Source organism: Lissotriton helveticus, chromosome 1_1 (genome assembly GCF_964261635.1).
Source record: "Lissotriton helveticus chromosome 1_1, aLisHel1.1, whole genome shotgun sequence".
Lineage (NCBI taxonomy): Eukaryota > Metazoa > Chordata > Amphibia > Caudata > Salamandridae > Lissotriton > Lissotriton helveticus.
Genome location: NC_136057.1, coordinates 1,586,244,874 through 1,586,268,754, shown reverse-complemented (window position 1 = coordinate 1,586,268,754; position 23,881 = coordinate 1,586,244,874). Strand labels below are relative to the sequence as shown.

At 44.3% G+C, this 23,881-nt stretch overlaps 1 protein-coding gene across 4 annotated transcripts in view; it reads right to left on the bottom strand.

Annotated features, from left to right (window-relative positions):
* Positions 1–23,881, bottom strand: part of LOC144828826 (uncharacterized) — a 161,940-nt gene that overhangs the window by 64,546 nt on the left and 73,513 nt on the right. For all 4 annotated transcript variants that reach the window (XR_013610540.1, XM_078687360.1, XM_078687335.1 and 1 more), the window contains exons 3-5: positions 21,767–22,108; positions 17,130–17,201; positions 5,770–5,841 (exon numbers count right to left, since the gene is read on the bottom strand). Coding sequence is in view for 3 of the 4 variants with exons in the window: in XM_078687360.1 (XP_078543486.1) it covers positions 5,770–5,841; positions 17,130–17,201; positions 21,767–22,043 (421 nt within the window). In the remaining variant the exon portion in view is untranslated. The remainder of the gene's footprint in view (positions 1–5,769; positions 5,842–17,129; positions 17,202–21,766; positions 22,109–23,881) is intronic.

Sequence of the window (23,881 nt, the reverse complement as noted above, 5' to 3'; positions counted from 1 at the left end):
CAAATGATGGACGGAATGCTGAATAAATCATACATTCACCCCCAGTCAAGAGATCTGGGTTAAATCCATTGTTCTTTTGCTCACCATGCCACCCCAGTTTAGACCCAGCCACATGCAAATTAGTCTTGACCCTGTGCCTCATGGGAACAGTCCAGACCGCCATAGGAGGTATGCAGTCCTGTCAAACCTTTTCCGAACTAAAACCGTCTTCCTTTGAGGCAGGCCAAGCACTGTTTCCAGTTAAACATACATGTTTTTTCTCAATCATTGCCCTGTGTGTAATGTGTGTCAAGAAGCGCTGCAGCCATCATAGAAACTGAGTCCTATACATTACTTTCCTCAAGGTTCTTCTCACACAGGTGAATTCTGACCTTACTAGTATTTCTTAAGCATATTTCACCTCCTTATTCCTTCGTTGCAATGTACATGCGTGTTACTGAACACATTGTTTTATAGTTTGCAATGTAATGCAGCTGTTCGTACATTATGTAAAGTGATGGTTTTCATTATTCCTGTGATATGCATGCATAGTCACTAGTATGTGGTAGCTCTGAAAAGTTTTAGGAAGATTTCCCTAACAAGCTATGAAACACTCTCATATATCTACAGATATTGACATAACGCTGTGAGTAATTGTGCAACTAGCCATACTCATTCTCTTCATGCTGCTTCTAAAGGCTCTGTGGAGTTTGCTTTAGCAGTGTATTTATCTGCATTTAGTCCTTTTATCCTACTGTTTAACACTATTTTTGTTGAATAGTTTGCAGTCAATGTTTAACCGTTCTTAAACCAGTATGTTGAAACATTCTTAACCCAAAATGCTCAAACCATCCTTTAAACCAATTTTAGAGAAGGAAATAAGAAATACCCTATCTTATTACCATTTATGAGGATACATTGGGAATAAGATTCTAATAGAGTACAGGAAACAATTTTTCTTCTAGTATTCTAGATCTGAGTTGCAAGAAGTTTTATGGAAAGTTGACTGAAATGACTCTGAGGAAGTTAAAACTGGACTTGAAAGATCTGAGGAAGGTTATCAATTAATGGCGATCCCAACTTAAAAGTAATCAGCATAGACAAAACTGCAGAACAATCAGTCTCTGGGTGAAGATGGTGCGAAAGGAAAACATGATAAAACATCTGGTGAAAAAGGTAGTGAGTGTGAATGGGAAACGAGTTGCTAAGAGGGGAAGAAAAGACGACCAAAAACATAACATACAGCAGGTGCCCTTCTGAATCTGTGGGTTAAGAGAACATTTTGCAAACCTTAAAGAGATGGAAAGAAAAATTCCAAGACAAGCAAGTTTGCACAAATTGGTGACTGTTCAGCCAACACAGTAATTGAGAAAATGAGCCTTTTTGTAATGTTAAAAATATGTCTTGTTACTGGAGTGTTAACAGAGTGAAAAAGATCCTGTAACTCTGATCTGTTGCATTTAAGTTTTAGATTCCAAATGAAGGGTCAGGTCTATGAAAGCTTTTTGCGATCGCAAAAGGTCCAATTTGCAAAATGGGCCATTTGCGACCACAAAAAGGCCTTTTGGTATGTAAGAAACCCAAATTGGGAATCGGTAACATGTTACCTCATCACAATTTGGATTTGGGACTTCATACCAACTTAAAAGGGGCGTGGTTAAAGCATCAGTTCCAAATACTGATTTGTTGTGGAATGTATTGATGTTTTGCAACCAAATGCAATTGCAAAACAATAATATTTTATCAACACCTCATAGGTGGAAGGGAATTCCCGGGCGACCCTCTTTGTGAATGGTACAAAAAAAAAATATTACGAGTACCCAGTGGTCCCTGGGACCCCTGCTTATTCTCAAAACATAGTTTCGCTAACTTTTTTTTTTGTTGCAAACCCATAAGTTTCATTCTTTATGGAAAACAGGTTGCATTTCTAACAAGCATTGGCATAACCAATAGGTCTCGCCTTTGGGACCTTATAAGTGTTTAGCTATGCAACAGTTAATGTTGTTGCTGTAAGGATATGTGCTACATAACTAGCCAAATCCCGAGCTAAGAGGAGGTGTACAGGTCCTGTTTGCACAGCATCCTATACAGGCTAGAGGTGAGGGCTGTAGACAGAACTGAGGTGAGAGGTATGCAGACAGGGGAAGGGGAGCAGGGTGGAGGTAAGGGCTGCAGGCAGAAGTGGGGTGAGAGGTGTGCAGATAGGGGAAGGGTAGCAGGCTGGAGGTGAGAGCTGCAGGCAGAAGTGGGGTGAGAGGTGTGCAGACAGGGGAAGGGGAGCAGGCTAGAGGTGGGAGGGTGCTGGCAGAAGTGGGGTGAGAGGTGTGCAGACAGGGGAAAGTGAGAGGGCTAGAGGTGGGAGGGCTGCGGGCAGAAGTGGGGTGAGAGGTATGCAGACAGGGGAAGGTGAGAGGGCTAGAAGTGGGAGGGCTGCGGGCAGAAGTGGGGTGAGAGGTGGGCAGACAGGGGAAGGTGAGAGGGCTAGAGGTGGGAGGGCTGCGGGCAGAAGTGGGGTGAGAGGTGGGCAGACAGGGGAAGGTGAGAGGGCTAGAGGTGGGAGGGCTGCGGGCAGAAGTGGGGTGAGAGGTGGGCAGACAGGGGAAGGTGAGAGGGCTAGAGGTGGGAGGGCTGCGGGCAGAAGTGGGGTGAGAGGTGTGCAGAGAGGGGAACGTGAGTGGGCTAGCAGTGGGTGGGCGGCAGCCAGGAGAAGGGTGAGGGGGTGCCAACTGGAGACGAAGGCGCTGCTGGCAGGAGAGAGTGGGGCAGCAGAGAGCAGAGCGGGTGAAGGCCCTTCTCTTTCATGACAGGCTGCCTCTGCCCGTCAGACTGTGCGCCCACCGGCTCAGTCTGCAGCCTTCGGAGAGCAGCAGATGGGTCATGAGGAGCAGTCGAGCAGATGAACGTTAATCTGTCCTGGGAGAGGCTTTATCGGGTGACAAAGAAATCTCTGCGGGCGGAGGGCAGCTGGTGCTAGACACTCCTGTTGGGAGGAGAAGCAGTTTCTTCCGGCTCAGAGCACCTTGTTCTTCTGCCCAACTTCTCAGCGCCTTCCTGTGTCTACCCGCCTACATTATCTTCTGCCCATTACGCTTTCACATGTCGGCACGATTTGAAACTAGGGCCTGGAGGAGGTGTTGCATCTCTAGGCACTGATTGTACATGGTACTGGAAGTCCCTCCGAAGAACAGGGAGGCGGTTCTGGACAAATGATGTGGCAGTGGAAGCTAGGGCCCATAGAAAATGTAGCTGGATGGCTGTCAAGTTGGGCAGGAATTGCTCTGTGCTTTTAGTGCCTTCAGTCCAGAAAGATGAAGTGTGCGTGCGGGAGTAAAAATAAAAAATAAAACACGAGTGGTGACGCGAGTGGTGCGGCGCGCAAAAATGAAAAAAAAAGCAGCGAGTGGTGACACGAGTGGTGCGTGCGCGACTGGAAAAAGTGATGTGGACGTCGCATGCGCTTTTGCGTGGCCGGCAAAAGTAGCACTTTTAAAAGCCAGCTACTAAATGTCTCGCCAGACCAGCGAATACGCAGGCTCTAGCAAGACGGCCCCCATCCTAGTGAAGACTGAGATTCATAGTGGGTCGCAATTTGCAACCTACCTCATTAATATTCATGAGGTAGGCCAAATTGCGACCCACTACAAACTGAGTTTTTGCAAACCACCCTATTAGTACATAGGTTGGTTTGCAAAAAACAGAATGGATTCAGTAAACGTCGGTGTTCAATTTGCAACTACTTTTACCCACTCCATATTTAGTACAACTGGTCCTAATTGTCATTATGGACTTAGGGTCGTGTTAAACCATTTTTACTGGAACATTTTGGAGTATGTTCTAAGGAGCAAAGTAAGGCGATTGGAGGAACCAGATGTTATGGAAATGTCAATTGAAGGACACAAGATATTTTTAATAGGCTATTTTGCTAGAAATGTTTTACTGAAACATAAATCTTATGCATGGATTCATGAATATGTAGCATGCAAATGTATATGCAATGTAGGCTGGAAATATCAGAAACATCTTATGGTTATTTTGAATTTATGTACCACAGAACAAGTGTCAATTATTAGTGAACAAGACAATTGTAATTGTGTATTTGTTCCCAGAAGTGTGAAGTCAAAAACTCGCTATATTACAAGGTTCTGTACAGTTTGAAATTTGATACTAAACCAATAAATCACAAATTAGAGGAGTTCTAATTAATGGATGATAGGAGTTACAATGCATGCTAGAAGCTTTGGTGGAACTGGAAGAAACTGAATCTTTATAAATTGTTTCTGCTATTGTTTTAGCTAACAAGGGAGATGACAAGCTATGCTTCTGCATAGATTTACAGCACTCAACAACTCCTAATTTTCATTGGTAACTATCTTTTTCCGAAAACTAATCAAATGCTTTCTATGCTATTCTATGTCTATTTTCTCGACTTTTGACCTAAGGTCAGCCTACCATCAAATTAAATTAACGCCTGCGTCAAAGTCATTAACTGGATTCATTACCCCATTTGGAATATTTCACTAAATAAGAATGCATTTTCGATTTGTCTCTACAGCTTCAGCTTTAAAAAAGTACATGTGTCAAATTTTAAAATCTATGGATAGTTGTGTTAAGCTGTTGTTTACTACGATATAATACTGATGTGGAAACATCTGAAATTATGAATGACGTTCGTGCGAGGTTACCATAAAAAGATCTTGTACTCCATGCAGAAAAATGTGCATTACATCAGCTTCAAGACAATTACTAAGCAAGTTGTAAAAAAAAAAACACTGATTCCCAAATCTAAATACAAGCTTTTATCTCTTGTTGAGTCAGAGGTTTTATGTGAGCAAGAGCGGAACGTACATTTTGAATCAAAGGGCCATGAAAGGGATGGAAAGAAGATATGCACAACGTACTTTCAACTGGCATCTGGGTTGTGAATTATTTCGCACATTATTTATGGGAAAACAAATTCAGGCTCGGAACAAACCACGAAGTCTTGGTAAGCATTTTGTCTCCACTTTGAAACACCCTCATCTTGTTCTAGGTTGAGGGGGGAGAATGTGCCATATTTCCTGACTTAACTAGCCCAAAGGTAACAGGGGTATTAGCCAATGGAAAAAAGTAGCGAGTGCTACCCTGACACCCACTCCGGCGTCCTGTTCACAGCTATGAGAAGGACTCTGAAGCAGGTGTGGGTAGATCCGCAAAATGCTGAATGCCATAGCGGGGCTGGCTACCTGTGACCCAGTGCCGGATTAAACCCTGTGGAGGCCCCTAGCCAGTCGAAATGTAAGGGCCCCCCTCGCAAATTATCTCCTAATATGTTGTTGATTTTACCAACTAATACTTTTAAGAAACTAATTTTATTACACGAAACTAACATTTATTAATGTTACCAAACAAAAACATATATTTTTTAATTGTAACAAACCAACAAAACTTTCCTCAATTTGTTTGTGGTGAAATCTTTCAGGATACCTTGGAAGTCTACCATTTGAAAGACTTCGTATTCAGTGGCCATAAAGGCAAGCAAGTTCAGTCTTTCTTGTGACATTGAAGATCGAATTCAAGATGAAATCAATATTATTTTGATTCATTGTCACGGGCCCCTCAAAGGAGTAGAGCTCATAGGCCGGTGCCTACTTTGCCTATTTGTTAATCTGGAACTGCTGTGACCAGCCGTGCCCTCATCACGCTGGTCACTCAGGTGAGGTACATCTGATCCACTCACCATAACCTGGAGTTGTGTGTCCCTCCTCCTGTTTGAATGATGCATTACCAAAGTTATTGCCCAATTGGACTCACCTTTCTGCTGAGCTTGAGGTGATACTCGCGAACAGTTGACAAGGTCTCCTTGTTCTTGCCTCTGCACAACATCTGCAAACACAAATTTATGATTTAGGTGAGTGCAGAATGAAAATGGACTGCATGCCACTACAATTCATCTGAGGGCTAGAGTCCTCCAAAACTTTATGTAGTTTTCAGAAATTAATTTTCAGGCACACAGTCATTTTCTTTGATTGTTATAAAGATAAGAAGCTTTGAGTGAAAGGATGGGAAAGAAGAAAACAAGTTACTTACCTGTAACTTTGGTTCCCCAGTATTGGTAACTTTCATAGATTCCCATGCTTTGTATCATTCCCCGTCGTCGGAATGGGAGCATCGGTAGTATCACAAACATAGAAACAAAAGAGAAAAATAGGCCTAGGCCTCATCTCATTGTGTATCCTATCACCCTCTTTTTGTAAAAGAGACCAAACTTTTGTAAGGACCAATCAGAGCAGCCTCACCCCATAGAACCTTCCTGAGAGAGCTCAGAGCCTCAGATTTTCGTAGCCGTTGTGCAAACCGCCACTATCTCTTGTCAAAAGACTAAGCTTTCCCAGGGGAGGAGGGTGGGCGCATGGGAATCTATGAAACTTACCAATACTGGGGAACCAAAGTTACAGGTAAGTAACTTGTTTTCTTGCCCCAGTATTGGAACTTTAATAGATTCCCATGCTTTGTATCAGAGTAGCTAGCAGTAAATCACAAAGACACATTTTGTAGATACATGGCATCACATAACCATATTAGCAATACTTATAGCATAGCAAAACAATAAACAAAATGTGCTCACCAGGATGGAGGGATAGTAGGGAAAGCTCACCTCTCAATGAAAAAGATTTCACCCGCGTCGTCTCGTCCGGCAGACTCCAGGCAGTAGTGTTTCGTGAAGGTATGAGTACTGCTCCACGCTGCTGCCCTGCATATGTCCTTAATGGCGACTCCAGAGAAGAGAGCCACAGACGATGCCACAGACCTTGTGGAATGTGCACTGACTTTTCTGTCCAGTGGCTTGCCCGCCTCCTGATGGCAGAATTGAATCGCACTGGAGATCCAGCGGGAAATGCCACTCTTTGCCAAAGGAAACCCCTTCCGTGGTGCGCTGTAGGACACAAACAACTGGGATGATTTCCGAAAGGGTCGTGTGCGCTTTAAGTAGAATTTCAAGCATCTCTGAACGTCCAAAGAATGCAATGTGCGTTCCGCAGGTGTAGAAGGGCGCGGAAAGAAAGACTTTAAAATCAAAGGCTCATTCAAGTGGAACTCAGACGGCACCTTCGGAATAAACTTCGGATTGGTGCGAAGAATAAGAACATCCTTTTTGAATTGAAGGAATGGATGCACTATGGAGAGGTCTTGAAGCTCACTAACTCTTCTCACTGATGTCAGAGCTAAGAGGAGGGCAAGTTTCCAAGACAGGAACTTCAAGTCCGCCTTGTGCACAGGCTCAAACGGAGCTTTCATGAGTTGAGCCAGGACAAGATTGAGCTGCCAAACTGGTGGAGGAGGTCGAACTGGAGGATACATCCGGAACAAGCCTTTTAAGAATTGTTTAACAATCCTAGAGGACCATAAGGAAGGGCCTGAAGAACTACGCCGAAACCTTGATATGGCTGCAAGATGTACCTTCACAGACGAATGCGCCAACCCAGACTTAGCCAATGATAGTATATATGGCAATAGTTGATGAGGCAGCGACTTGTAAGGATGGAGACCTTGTCTTTGACACCATAGGCAGAACCTCTTCCATTTTGCCTTGTAAGTTTTATTAGTGCTCGGTGCTCGAGCCTGTGACAAAACTTCTCTACATTCCTGGGAGAGATTCAGATGACGGAACTCTCTGTGTTCAGGAACCACGCTGTCAAGTGTAGCGATTTCGGATCCGGATGGTAAACCTGTCCCTGATTCCTTGACAACAGGGACGGAATTGGTTGTAAGCGAATTGGAGGAGCCTGGGAGAGCCGCAGGAGTTCTGTGTACCAAAATTGGCGAGGCCACGCTGGTGCAAGGAGAATCATCTTGCATGGTTCCGCCTTCATTTTCCTGAGTACTCGAGGAATGAGGGGAATTGGAGGAAAAGCGTAAAAGAATGCGCTGTACCAGGCCATCGAAAGGGCGTTCCCCAGGGATCCCTGATGGTGAACTTTGCTTGCGTAAAACCGGAATTTGGCGTTCACCGGAGAGGCAAAAAGGTTGATGGTTGGTGTCCCCCAACCCGAGAACACACTCTCCAGAATGGACTGATTCAATTCCCATTTGTGAGTCACCTCTGTCTGGCGACTCAGGGCATCCGCCTTGACATTGAGCGAGCCTGTCAGGTGTTCGGCTCTCAGACTGATGCTGTGAAGAATCACATAATCCCAGATCCTCTGAGCTTCTGTGGACAGAGTTTGCGACCTCGTTCCCCCTTGCTTGTTGACGTAGTGCATGGCCGTCGTATTGTCCGTCCGCACCAGCACTGTATGGTTGCGAACTCTGGGAAGGAAAGCCTGCAAGGCCAACCGAATGGCCGTCAGCTCCAAAAAATTGATATGGCACTGGCGCTGCTCTGGACTCCACTGCCCGCTGACTTGAAGCTCTCGGAGCACTGCTCCCCAGCCCTCCAAAGAGGCATCCGTGGTCATGATCAGGGGGGATGATGAAATTCTGAACGTCAGACCTTTTGCGATATTGTCTTGTACTAGCCGCCATTCGCATGCCCTTCTCATTGCTGATGTCACCAACACCTTGTCGTTGAATGATCCCTCTGCTTGGCACCATTGTTTGTCTAGTTCTTCCTGCAGAGGATGCATTCGCAGCCTGCAATGCGGTATTAATGGTATGCAGGATGACATCGACCCGAGAAGGGACTTGTATTGACGGACTGAAAGGCATTTCTTGTGGAACAGTTGGCGAGCTGATACGATCAACTTTTGTTGACGCTCCTCCGAAGGACGAGCCGTGCATTGCGTTGTGTCCAAAATGGCCCCCAGGAATCTTGTGGATCTGGAGGGTTGCAGAACTGACTTGTGTTTGTTTAGCTGAAGGCCCAGGTGACTGAACAACTGGATGCAAGTTGAAACGGCTTGAGAGGTTTCCTCGAAAGATGGAGCCTTGACGAGCCAGTCGTCCAAGTAAGGGAAAACGTCCAGGGATTGTTTTTGTAGAAAAGCCGCTACTGATGCTAACACTTTGGTGAATACCCGTGGTGCAGACCGAAGGCCAAACGAAAGCACCTTGAATTGGAAATGGCTCTTGCCCACTGTGAAGCGCAGATATTGTCTGTGAGCTGGGTGTATCGGTATGTGGAAATACGCATCTTCTAAATCCAGAGACGCCAAATAGTCGCCTGGGTTCAAAAGAGGAAGAATTTCTTGGAGAGTGACCATCCTGAAAGAGAGTTTGATGAGATAAATGTTGAGCTCTCGTTGGTCTAGTATGGGGCGCCAAGTCTCTGCCGTCTTCCGCACCAGGAAGAACCTGGAATAAAAACCTCTGCCCTTCTGAGAGAGAGGTACCGGTTCTATTGCCCCCTTGAGGAACAATTGATGGGCTTCGAGATGGAGCAGTCCCAGATGTTTTGTGCGGATGGCGCCCGGAGCTCTTGTTGGAGGAAGATCTTGGAATTCCAACGTATGGCCAATCTCTACAATATTCAGGACCCACTGGTCCGATGGTATAGACTTCCAGCTGTTCAGACAAAATGATATCCTGCCCCCCACTGATGTGACTGGGAGGGTAGGAACAGTGGGTAGAGCCAGGAGGCCGCTATTGCCGCTTGGCATTGTCACGTCTCTGACGGTTCTGACGGCCTCGCGGAGGTTGGCGAGAGTAAGACGCCGATTGTCTCTGCCGTTGATTTGAGTATTGGGTCTTATAAGACTGCGAAGATTGCGAGGAATATCTCTGTTGAGTGTTGCCTCTATACGAAGAGAAACCTCTGCCATGAGCGCCTTTAAATGGGACCTTACGGTAGTTGAGTGATCCCAAGGACTTTGCCGTGTCTGTATCCTTTTTTATATTTTGCAGGGCATCATCAACATGCTTACCGAAAAGCATCTCTCCATCAAATGGGAGATCCAGGATCTTATTTTGGACCTCCTGACGAAACCAGGTGGCTCTCAACCAGCCCTGGCGACGTAGCACCGCTGACCCTGCTAAGGCCCGAAAAGCCGTGGAAGCTATATCCATAGCACAGTCGATAGCTTCAGAGGAGGATTTCTCTCCCTCCATCAGCACTCTCTTGGCCTCATCCCTTGTGGAGTCTGGTAGTTGTTCCACAAACGGTTCCATGTCACACCACATCTGGCGATCGTATCTGCCTAGAATGGCGAGAGCATTTGCTGCTCTAACAAGCAAGCTGGCCATGGAAGAGAACCTCTTCCCCACGTTATCCAGGTGCCTACCGTCCTTGTCCGGAGGCGTAGTCAAAGGTGTTGACGGGTTTTTGGACTTGCTTTGGGCGGCCTGTGAGATCACTGAATCAGGCTTCGGCTGTTCAAGAAGACAAGTTGGACTGCCTTCTGGGGCCTTATACTTCTTTTCCAGTCTGGGGTGAACCGGAATAACAGTGGCTGGATTTTGCATGATCTTCATACCTTCCTCCCACACATGTTCAATTATGGGAATGGACTTGACAGATCTTCTGTATTGTTCCTTGAAGTCATAGAGGAAACATTCAGACTCTTCTCTCGTAATCGGCAGTCCAAACCTCTTTGACGCTCTCTCCATCAGGTTATGGAACCCCCCTATATCAACTGGAGGGGAGATAGAAGTATCACGAACAGAGGCGTCTGGATCTTGTAGCCCACTGTCACCCTGATCCAAGTCTGGGTCCTGCAATGGATCAGTTAAGGGATCCACCTGTACAGCCTCATCGTCCGAAGAGGTATCCTGCTGGACAGTATTGGCTGGTTCGGGATCCGGTGTCCGGGAACGGACCATAGGTATTACCGGTGGTGGCGTGAGGGGCACCACTGGCAAAGGAGGCAGACCGATAACTGGCTGTGCTTGTGACAACACCTGAGGTGGAGGTTGCGCAGACAGCATTGAAGGTTCCCAAGGAAACCTGTTTCGATAATCCTGCAGCATCATCTGTAGATCAGAGATGAGAGAGGCGGGCATGGCCACCATGTCCTGCCCTAAACCAGGCGTACGCCGCTCTTGTGGAACATAGTGATGAAACTGTTGGCCACCTGTATGCTCGTAATATTCCTCCGTGTCCGTCTCCTGCCATTTTACATTCAAGTCTGAGGGACTGTAGGCATCCCCATAATGGCCACTCTCATCCTCATCCTCCTCCGACTCATCATCCAGAAGCATTGTCGGTGGATGCGACGAAACTCTTCGCGGAGACGTCATTTCCGGTGTAATTTTCATCTTCTGCAGTGGAAAATGCAATTTTTGACCCTTCGACGGTCTCGTCGACGGAGCCGTCGTCGACGGTGCAGCAGTCGTCGACGGTATTGTCGATGGAATCGTCGACGGTACAGCGGCCTTCGTCGACGAAATCTTGGTCGTCGACGGAATGATCGTCTACGGTTTCGTAGACGAACTCGTCGTCATCACCATCAGCGTCGACGTCGAAGTTGTCGTCGTCGTTGACGTAGTTTTTGTCGTCGACGAGGCCGTCGACAGCACCTTACCTGAGCTCATCGTCGTCGACGTGGAAGAAGCTATCGTCGACGAACCGGGAACCTTGAATGACGACGAAGTCGTCGACGTGGAGATCGCTACCGACGACGAGCCCGTCGACGGAGCCAAGGAAACAGCGGGACTTTTCACAGAAGCAATCGTCGTTGACGTACCTGATGTTTTCGTCGTCGGCGGACGCTGTTTTTTCTCCGGCCCGCTTCCTGGACTGACAGAAGAGTATTTGTCACTGGTTTTTTCCTTTTTGGACGGAGGAGAATTGATAGTAACCTCCTTTTTGTCCTTTGAGACTGTAACCAATCCAGCAGCCTGTCCCTGCCTCTCCTTTTCACTTCCGTGAGGAGATTGAAGGGGACCAGCCCTCTCGGACCTGTCAGATATCTTATGAGGGCCTTAAGAGGGGGCTCAGCTGAAGAAGAACCAGGGGGAGACCTACCCCTCTTCCTGGATCTGTGAGAGGACGCTAAAGATGTTGAATCCTCTTCATCTGATGAGAGCACCTCCTTCCGAGTCTTCATCTTTTGAAGCCAGGTCAAAAGCCGACCCTCTCTGTCACGAAGTGTCTTGGTAGAGAAGGTTCTACAAATTTTGCAGTCTGTGGCCTTGTGGTCAGGGTATAAGCAATAAATACAGTTTTCATGCTTATCTTCCACAAAAGTCTTTTTTTCCCACAAGAGGCACAGGACCTGAATAAGGCCTTCTTCTCCTAGATTTCAGTAGAAAAATTGAAGAAATAACCAGTAACATTGAGAAAACTGAGCAGAGCTCAGTGGAGACTCCCTAGCACAACGTGCGGTAGAAAAATCTGAGGCTCTGAGCTCTCTCAGGAAGGTTCTATGGGGTAGGGCTGCTCTGATTGGTCCTTACAAAAGTTTGGTCTCTTTTACAAAAAGAGGGTGATAGGATACAAAATGAGATGAGGCCTACGCCTATTTTTCTCTTTTGTTTCTATGGTTGTGATACTAGCGAGGCTCCCATTCCGACGACGGGGAATGATACAAAGCATGGGAATCTATGAAAGTTCCAATACTGGGGCAAATTGCACATCAATGGCCTAACGGTGTCAGAATGACGACATTGATTGATTATGTTACATTAGAATTTTTCAAAAGTACAAATTACTTCTTGAAGTGTCATCTTGGATCTGGCTTTGAGACAATCATCCCTATTAAAGGATAATAGTTTTCAATGTACCTGGATTACCTATTAGGTTTTCAGTGATTGCAAAGAGGCAGGAGGCCTTCTGAGGGACTAACATAAAACTGGCACCTGCGCTCCATCCGGCGTAAGTGGTCGGTCTCTAACTGTTTTCCTTCCTCATGGAGGAGTGCGAGTCTCTGACGCTATCTCCATTGTCTCCTCACAGGACAATCTTTTCCTAACTGAAACCTTCCTCTAGGGCAGGCCAAGCACTGTTTCCAGTGAAACATACGTGTTTTTTTCTCTTTCATTGCTCTGTGTACAATGCGTGTCAACAAAAGTTGCAGCCATCATAGAAACGGAGTCCTATACAATAGATTCCTCACAGTTCTATTCACACAAGTGAATACCGCCCTTACTAGGATTTCTTGGGCATAGTTCACCTTCTTATTCCTTCTTTCCAGTGTATATGAAAAGGACCGAGGGCAGTGTTACTGAACACATTGCATTATAGTTTACAATGTAATGCAGCTGCTCGTACATTATGTGGTGGTTGGTGATGGTTTTCATTGGTTCTGTGATATGCAAACATATCCAATAGTTAGTGGCAGCTTTGAACAGTTTTACAATGATCACCTATTTCCCTAACAAGCTGTAAAGCACTCGCATAGAGCTAAAAATATTGGCATATCGCTGTGAGGAATGGTGCAACTATCTATACTCATTCTCTTCATGCTGCTTCTAAAGGCTCTGTGGAGTTTGCTTTTGCAGTGTATTTTACCAGCATTTAGTTACTTCATTCTACTTTTTGACATTATCTTTGTTGACTAGTTTGCAGTCGATGCTTAACCATTCTTAAACCAGTATGTCCAAACATTCTTTTTTTTTTTTTTTTTTAAACCTTTATTGAGTTAATCAAAGTATGACAAGCGCAGGCCTACAACCACAGAGGCTGGCCGCAAACACAGGAATCCGATCAGGAGTCATGCACGTGTATACGACCAAATAATATCGACAATACAGATACAGCATGTGATTGTATATGCCTCAACGCAGAAGGATATCAAAGGTTTAATTTTAAAGTTATAAAGAAGCAGAAGTGGCTGTACTATCGGTGGCGTCACACCATAACATGAAGTTAAGAAGAGATGGGGGGGAGGTACCCCGCAGTGCAAACAAGTCCAGGTGATGAGCAATATGAACCTTGGGCACACTATGCCCGCCGAGGCTGACGAGGAATAAAAGACAATGTAATAGCAAGCGATTAGCGAGCACACCCTCCCGAAAACCCACCCTCCGGAGACAGTAAGGTATAGGCAAGTATAGACGCCAAACAGAGAAAGATAAAAGATAAGGAGAGACAGCCAACCCTACTGTAAGGGAGGAAAAACCCTAACCAAAGAAAGAAAGGGTACCATAGAACAAAACAAACTAAAATAACAAACCCCCCCAACACCCGCCACCCTGCACCCCTGTAATGGCTACGGCCTACCCCACTAACAGTGTGCCTGTCGCCCCGGAACACCCCAAAGAAGGGAAATAAAGAAAGCGGAGGAGGAGAAGAACAAACATACTCCCGGCCACCTATACCCCCCGCCATTAGCGACCTCCCCAAAACATATTGTCCATTATTAAAAGCAAGTATTAAGCACCAATATGGGGAGGACCTCAACCAAAACCACCCGACTCCCAGTGAGATACACAGTACAATCCCGGCATAGATCACAAAGCGTAGCTAACCCCAAAAGTCAAAGACGACCATGACAGTTCGGTTCTTCACGATAATCTACGTCGCCAAAGCCAGCAATCTCGCAGAAGGCGAAGCGTCCCAGATAGTACAAAGCAGAGGCATCGGATCTAAGGCAGGATACAAGATGAAATCAGCCCTGACCAGTGCGATTCTTTATGAAAACCCATGCCACCCAAGCCACAGTATTCATGTGGTAATCGAAATGTCCATAGCAGTTCGAAGCAGCTGAATCGGACCGAGGACAGGATACAAGATGGCGGCATCCACAGGACCAACGGGGAAAGATGAAGGAGATAAGCAGACCTCTCGGACGGTCACTAAAGAGCTGTTCGTGGCGATCAAAACCTTCGGCAACAATGTTTCGCCGAGCAGGAGTCATACCGGGAAAGCTAACTACGGTCTTAGGTGCAACATTCACGAGGCCAAAATCATCGACGTGAGCTCAGTCAGGCTGCCGCGCGGGAACCTCAGAACAGTAGGCCAAATCTTCCACTGGAACCACAGAATGCTGATCGTGTGTCGCAGCATCATCGTCCGGTCGCAAGCAGATATTTCCCAGCGTCTCTGACACTCGGTCATACGTGACTGTGAATTGGGAGTGGAGCGCCCCAATGGCGGCCATCACGGACCTCAACGATGGTGCGCCATCTGTCCTCTCCATCTCCCCCCCCCAAAGAGACGAAGCAGGACTCGAGCCCCAGACTCACTTCCGAGGCTCCAGGCACACACGAAGCCGATGGCAACAGCAGGCGCTCCCTCAGCTGGTGATCACGGCACCTTCGCCGACCGCGGGGGCCCCCCCTTCAACACCGCCGTCCCCAGCAGGGTCTCCGGGCGAGCGGCCCCCGACCGCGGCGCACGATGCACACCCTGTGTCACGAGACCGAGTCCTCAGTGCCAGCCGGTAACTGGATTGCAGATCGGAGATGCAGAAAAAGATCCGAGTACGGAAGACCGGACGAAACACTGGTTCCACAGCCGCTGTTGATCAATTCCAGCCCGGATGGGCTAGAAATCGAGGTCCCGGCTTCAGCCCTGGAGTAGGCCGAAAATGGAACACGACATAACTCCACCACCCAGTATGTTAGGGAGTCCGGGATTGCACCACCGGTATCAGGCGAGCTTCATACACACGGGAGTCTGGCGTAGGTAAAGGATAAATGACAGGATATGCGAGCTGCCGGCAGAGGTCGACGGAGCCGGGAGCTTAAGCAGCCATCTTGGATCGTAGCGTAGCTCCTCCTCCCCGGTAATCTGTGTATTCTGTCCAAACATTCTTAACCTAATATGCCCAAACCTTACTTAAACGAATAGAAGAGAGGAAAATAAGAAATACCCTACTGTATTACCATGTATGGGGATACATTGGGAATAAGATGCTAATAGAGTACAGAAAACAAATTTTTTTTTTCTATCATATCAGATCTGAGTTGCAAGAAGTATTGTGGAAATTACTAAGAGTGTGAGTGCGGGAAGTTGATGGGAATGACTTTGAGGGAAAGATCTGAGGAAGGTTGTCAATTAATGATGATCCCAACTTAAAGTAATCAGCAAAGACAAAACTGTTGAACAATCAGAAAGGAAAACATGATAAAACATCTGGTGAAACAGGTAATGAGTGTGAACGGGAAACTAGTTGCTAAGAAGGAAAGAAAAGACGACCAGAAATACAACATACAGCAGGTGGCTTCTGAAACTGAGGGTGACGAGAACATTTTGCCAAGCCTTAAAGAGATGGAAAGAAAAATTCCAAGACAAGCAAATTGGTGACTGTTGACCCAAAACAGTAAATGAAAAAATGAGCACTGTTGTAATGTTAAAAATGTCTTGTTACTGGAGTGTTAATAGCGTGAAAAAGATGCTGTAACTCTGATCTGTCGCACTTAAGTTTTAGATTCCAAACAAAGGGTCAGGTGTAAGAAACCTTTTGTGATCGAAAAGGTCCAATTCGCAAAATTGGACCATTTGAGACCACTGAAAGGCCTTTTAGTATGTATGAAAGCCAAACTGGGATTCAGTAATATATTCCCGCATCACAATTTGGGTTTGCGACTTCATACCAAATCCATACTTAAAAGGGGCATGGTTAAGGCATCCCTTCCAAATATTAATTCACTGTGGAATGTATTAATGTTTTGCGACCAAAATGCAATTGTAAAACACCTCAAAGGAGGAAAGGAATACCCTGGTGACCCCTCTTTGTGAATGGTACAAAAAAATATGTTACGAGTAGCCAGTGGTCCCTGGGACCACTGCCTAATCTAAAATAAAATGTTTGCTAACTTTTTTTTTTTTGTAAACGTATTTACTTTTTTTTCAAGGAAAACAGGTTGCATTTTAAAACATGCTTTAATTAAAATCAATCACAGACATGGTGGTCTGCTCTGACATCAGCAGGCCACCATCCCTGTGATGACAGAGTTTCATAGTGGGTCGATTTTAGACCTACCTCCTTAATATTCAAGAGGTAGGTCTAATTCAAGAGGTAGGTCAAATTGCGACCCACTACAAATTTAGTTTTTACGAACCAACCTATTAGTACATAGGTCGGTTTGGAAAAAACAGAATGGATTCGGTAAATGTCGTTGTACAATTTGTGACTTTTACCAACTCCATTAACAACTGGTCCTAATTGTCATTATAGAGTTAGGGTAGTCTTAAACCATTTTTAGACAAGCTGGTTACCCGTGACCAACCATGCTCTGTTCATTCTGGTCACGTCTGACCCACTTACCATAACCTGGAGCTGTGTGTCCCTACTCTGCCTCATCCCTGTTTTCAAGATGCATTACCAAATTTGCTGGTCAACTGGACTCACCTGTCTGCTGGCCTTGAAGTGATACTCGTGAACAGTTGACAAGGTCTCCTTGTTCCTGCCTCTGCACAACATCTGTAAATACAAATGTATTAGTTAGGTGAGTGCAGAATAAAAATGGACTGCAGGCCTTTTCGCAATTTATCTGAGAGGTATGCTCCTCCAAACCTTTATATAGTTTTATGAAATTCATTTTCAGGCATTGAGTCATTTTCTTTGATGTTTATAAAGATGGGAATCTTAGAGTGAAATGCTGGGACAGGAATTGTGCATCAATGTCCTAAAGGTGTCAGAATGACGTGGGCATTGATTGATTATGTTACATTAGAATTTTTTGAAAGTACAATTACTTAAAATTACATGTTGGTGCTGAGCTTGAAACAGTTGGTCTTTATCTAATCGGCAACTTCGGTCGTGCCGGGGGTGAACTTGTTGGGCTTTTTGTGCCAGAAATAGAGTATGAGTTCAATATCATTGGCGCAGGAGAGATTATCTTTGTGGGAGTGGAAAATGCTTGTCAGAGTCATCATCTAAGTGTTGAAGAAGGTAGGACTGTGACGTCTTTGCAATATTTCACAGATGAGGTTGTGGGCATCTGAAGGGTATGGGGCCAGGCTGACTGCTAGGGTCCTGCTAGTCAGGAAGGAGCTAATCCAGCAGAGAGTGGGTCCATGAATTCCAAACTTGTCTAGGCTTTGGAGATGTCCTCCTCGTCCGTGGATAAGAGGACTGCTTCTGTGCTGTGGCTGAGTCTGGAGCCACACTGTGTGACTTTAAGGAGCTGGTGGTCGCTGAGAATGCTGGAGAAGCATCCGTTAATGACTTTATGGCTTTGGCCGGGTATGGTAGCAGATGGATCGGTCAGTAGTTGACGAGTGTTGAAAAGGCCACCAAGGGTTTCTTGAGCAGTGGGAGGACTGTGGTGTGTTTCCATGTGTCCTGAGAGACAGCGATGAGATGGAGGCATGAAGGATAGGTGTGAGTACTTCACTGATGGTTTGAAGTCCTCTGGTAAATGCATGGTGGAGGCAGGAGCCAGATGGGACTCCAGAGTTAATGGACTTCATGGTGGTGGCACTCTCATCCAGGTTGAAGGTGGACCATGTGTTCAAGGTTATTTCCCTGGTCGACAGGGGGAGTCATGTTGAGAGGTCTATGGGTTCCAGCTGGGGGTCAAAGGTGTGGTATATGAAGGCGATCTTGCTGCAGAAAAAGTCTACGAACTTGTTGCAGAGGTCCTGTGAGATGGTTGCACTGTTGGGGGCGCTTCAACTCATAGATTCCATAAGATATACTCTGAGAAACCAAGACCAAGGAATACCCATAAAGAAGGGGTCCTGTCATGATCTTGGACAAGTTCACTTAGGAAGACAGAGATTTATTTTTTGCAATTTTTAAAGCGCACAAATACCCGTACGGGTGTCTCGGCGCTAGCGTTACAGAACTCACTTATGAGATGAGGGGGAGATTAAGTGGAAAATAACCATGTTTTGAGGCTCTTTCTGAAATTGAGAAGCGTGGGGGCTGTTTTAATGTGGAATGGTAGAGTATTCCACAATTTGGCAGTGGCGATAGTAAAGCATCTATCTCCCCAGCTGGCCTTTCTTGTCCGAGGGACATTCAACAAGTAGGCTGAGGTTGATCGTAAGGTCCTGCGTTGTTCCACTGGACGGAGCGCTTCTTTTAGAAACTGTGGTCCCGCGTTGTTCAGAGTTTTATAGGCTATACACAGAGCCTTAAATTTAATTCGGCTCCTAATAGGGAGCCAATGTAGCTCTCTGATGTAAGGGGAGGTTGATGTAAATTTAGGGATGTGTAGTAAGGTTCTGGCAGCAACGTTTTGCACTGTCTGGAGTTTATTGAGGACCTTTTCCTGAGCATTCAGGAGAAGGGAATTGCAATAATCGGTTCTTGAAAACACTAAGGTGCTAATAAGTGTTTTGCCCGCCGACTGTGGTAAGTATGGAAGTAGTTTTTTTATTTTTTTTAGGGTGTGGAAAGCAGATGGGTTCATAAGCTGTAAAAACAGTACATGAAAGCTTACTGTGACTCCTTAACACTCTTTCAATGCAGGATTAAGTTTACAGTGATGCCTCCTTCAAGATGGGAGTTCCCTGTAGGCAAGGAGGCTACAACGTCAAAGTGACAGTGAAACAAAATATTCAAGACTTTGAAATCCTATCTCGCCAGATTTCATGGTGGTGGCAATCATGAATCTTCAGTATAAAAGGAAAAACCAAACGGAATGCAAATTGTTTCCCAAATGTACTGCTTGGAGAGTATATAGCCACGATTTGTTCTTCCAGTTGCCTTGGACGACTGTTTCCTAAGTTACTACTACTGTTAGGCTTGGACGTCTGGTAGGAGAATGGATATTCACCAAAGACTGTTTTCTGGACTTTAATAAGATTCTGCAAAGATTTGCTTGTGGACCCTTATGTACCATACAGATTGAATATTGATGAACTGGGATTCATTATAAGTTTCAAGCTTATCAAAGAATTAACGTTTTTGTACATTTTGTGAACTTTACTAGGTTGCGAGTGCTGCAACTCCTATGATACAGTGCCATTTATTTATTGTTCTAGTGCTGGGGTCTTCAAATTGGTGTGGCCTCGCCTAGGGGGCTTCAGTGATCCCATGGGGGGGTACCAGGCTCTGGCCAAAAGAAGCATTATGCTGATAGCAGTGTTTTGTTTTAAGTGTACAAAATGAGTGGCACTAAGGCGCTCTATAATGGGCCATCACTAACATGTTTTGTTATGTTTATAATAGCTGAGACTTAGAAAAAGAAGGGAGCGACCCCACTGTCCACGAGACGGGGTACCACAGGTAAACAAAACAAAATTCTCTTGGAGAGGAAATACAAAAGTGTTCACATCCACATGTTTTACACTGCTTGTCTCACCAACAAATTGCAGACATCAGTCACACACAATCATGCAAAGAGGCCCCAGACCCTACTAGTCAATTACAATATATGCAAAATTACCAACTGGATACAGTAAAAAGCTTTTTCTTTAATTATATAATCAGATATATTCCAAAAGCAATCAATATACATAAAAACACAATGCATCAAGAAGTAAAAAAAAAAAAAAAGTGAAAAACACATTAATACACAGCAATGTGCATCAAATAAGAGACTGAAAAGTAATGTGCAACAGCATTGTGGCATCTATTCTGGGTTACTCCCTATGGAATTCCAAATCTTATAGATTTGAATGTCCACAGTCTTTCATTTTCTATTAGGCATTGATATGTTCCTGGGATGTAACCATATACAAACACAGGCGTCGACGCGTTTCGGTGGTGTTATGCAGTTTTAAACCACCTTTTTCAAGACTTTTATTATATATCAGCCTCTTTATCAAATTGATACAATATTATCCTTGATCAAATCTCAAATGGCACCGGAATTAGTCTTCTACCAGGACGAAAAAATGGCTCCCTTGTGCTTTAATGTAGTTTAACCGTTACTGTAGTTCAAAGTCTTTCTTAAAAGGATCCACAATCTCAAGCTTGAACATATATTGTGGTCACAGTATGATTTAATTGATAATCCGTGACTTAGTCCTCTTCATGTAAGTAGGAAGGCCACTCTTTATGTCACCTAATATGGGACCTCAATGATGGCTCGACTGAACCATTTTTAATAATCACACTGTGGATACTTTTGCACGTTAGTAAGGCCTGCCTGACCAGAATAGTATGTTTGGCAATCATGTATTTGATTGCATTTTAAAAAGGGGTCACAGAACCTGTTTGCCAAGCTTAAATATGTTTAGACAAATTGGAACATTGCCAATTTAATAAAATATTGGTGAAAAATTCTGAGGGCGTCTCATATTATTTTTTTTATCCACAGGGCGCGGCATTAAAAAGTTGGAAGACCACTGTTCTAGTAAAACCCGGTTTTATATTATTTATTTTTTCAACATTTGCATCTACATTAATCCATATTTATTTTAGCAATATTTTATTGTGGCCACCTTGTTGGTATTTATTCATATTTTATTAGTGGGTTGTGAATAAATATCAGAACTTGTATATTGCCACATTTATTTCACCAATAAATGTGCACTCATACTTAGATGTTGTCGGGTTTTAGCTCATTGAACAGCCAAATATAACAAAACGGTTCATCTAAATGAAAATATCAGCATTCAAGCACAAGCATGTGTTGAGATATGCAGATATTTAAGCAAATCTCATCCTGTTTTCAACTCCTCATGCTGACAATATGCACAGCTGTTCATTAATAAATGACAGCATGTAAAGTCACTTAAGAAATCCAGTTTTTTTCTGTTTTTTCTGCTTTTAAAAATAAATAAATACAGTCAGAAATCACATATCAGTAAAACCAGAAAACTGGGAGCATTTATCATTAGTAATCAATGTGATATTTTGCTTATATATTTTCTTGCTATATGAAATTTAAGGAGAGTAGCTGAGAAGAGGTGTTGGTAAACTCGGTATTGGTCTGCTTTGCTAAAGGTTCCTTTCAGCATCATCCAATCCGCTGGGTATCTAAATACTACAACATACCTAGAACAACACCTTTCACCATATTCTGTGCCAACAGTCCTTTTGAAAAGCATGCAGTAAAAGAAGAACATTATGTTTCAAGCATATCTTACCAGTGAGTTCAGTGCTGCTGTCACCGAGTTTATTACGCAGTTTCTCGAACAAGTCCATCCTTCCAATTAAACTCATAATGTCTGCTATTGTTCTGAGGGCTTCCTTTGTGTAGGTTTCCACCAGTTTTTGCACTAAGTCTGTTGGAGTTATGTCATCTGTTTCCAACCTGGACAAATGGGGATTACGGTCTGGATCTGTGAGGTGGAAGAGCACGCTGTGGTATTGTTTTTTGGTAAGTGCATTTAGAACACTAAGCAGAAGCTCTCGGTCTGCCATTGCTCCTCTTTATTTCAAATTGTGCTACAGGTTCTTCCTCAGAAAATTTAAATTTCTGAAGCTATCTGGAAATAAACAAACAAGAAGAGATTAGCATCATCTGAGGTTCGAAAAGTCGCAGTGGAACCATAATCCAAGCTTTGATTAACCAGTTAAGCTGTGGGTATAGTTAACATCTTTTATACACTATGACAATTTTCTCCTCATTATAAGCCCCCAAAGAGGTGATAACAATATCTCTCAATACCAATGGTTGAAAATGTTGTTTTTTGTGCATATAAATGTGAAATACAGGTACAAAAAAGTATATGAACATAAGAAAACTCATACCCCAATGTAACCTGTAAAAACAGGTAATCTTTATTAAATGAACATTGTTTAATTAATCATTTTCAGACTAGATTTACCTAAGTGATATTCAAGAAGATTAATACCACCATGTGTATGTGCACATTTACATGTGTGATTTAAAAAAGTGAATTTGCACTTTTAATGTGTTTACGCACACTTACAATTCTGGCAATTCTGATCAAAGGTGATGTACTAAAGAAAGTCTGAAGTGAGAGCATTTGTAAAAGCAGATGACGATTTGGATGGCCAATTTCCACCAGGATTAGAGTGATTTACTCGGATGAATGGCTTGGCAGGAGTAATTTTGTAGGGGAGAAATTTAGGCCAACACCCTCATAACACATCAAAATACTGGGATAGAGGTGTAAGCAAATGCTACCTATGGTGAAACACCCACCCATACACACACAGACCCACACATTAAGAAACAATTTTTGTTCAGTTAACACAAGTCCATGAAGTCCATGAAAATTTCCATTTCACTTTCTTTGTCCATGCATGGATCCTCATGAAACTGGCCATGCTGAAGCAAAGTTTACTAATCTAGCTGACTCCTAATTTTTCATGTAAATCTATCAACAGAATCAAAACATAACACCAAATCAAAAACACTCATATTTTAGACATTGGAAGTTGTCATAATGTAGTTATGGTTCAGCCACACTTTGCATTGAAAAATCATTTATGATTTCCCTCTAACTTTAGTTTGTTGCTGATCCATACCTAACCTTCAATTGTTTTTCCATAGATTTTCTAATGTTTTTGATGTAACCCATAAAGTCCCCTGAAATTCACTGCAGAAATTAAAGTTAAAAGGTATGGGTCATATGATGCATGCAGTTTTCCATTTTCCTGGAAACAAAACCTAGACACCATTCATTAAGTTGATATTGTACACCAAGCACAAACCATCATACAGCACACCAGCCATCATACTACACACTGACCATCATACAGGAGAACACAACCATAAATATATGTAACACACACCTGCCAACATATTCAACCACATGAGTTACAGCATACACCCATTTACTCACCAAACGACAACACCCACCATTAGATGGCCATAGAGCCATCATCACACATCTACTATCGTATATACCAACCTTGACCGGTTCAGCAAGTTCTCACTTAGGTCCCCTGTCCACGACCCTCAATGCAGCAGCAAGAATGGTCACAGGAACAAAAAAGTTTGAGCACATCTCTCCGGCACTTAGGGAACTGAAGTGGCTTCCTATTGACCAACGAGCCAGCTTTCGCACAGCCTGTCTCACCCATAAAGCCCTGCACACAGGCAAACCGTAATATCTGGCCGCCAAACTCAAAAGGGCCGGTCAGTCCAGAAACCTCAGAAGCTCCAACACGCTTCTACTCATCCCACTAAGAGCTCGGAAACAAAAAACCAGAATGAAATCCTTCGCGGGCAATGCACCCAAAATTTGGAACTCCATCCCTCCCCACACCAGACTGACCCCTTCCTTCCC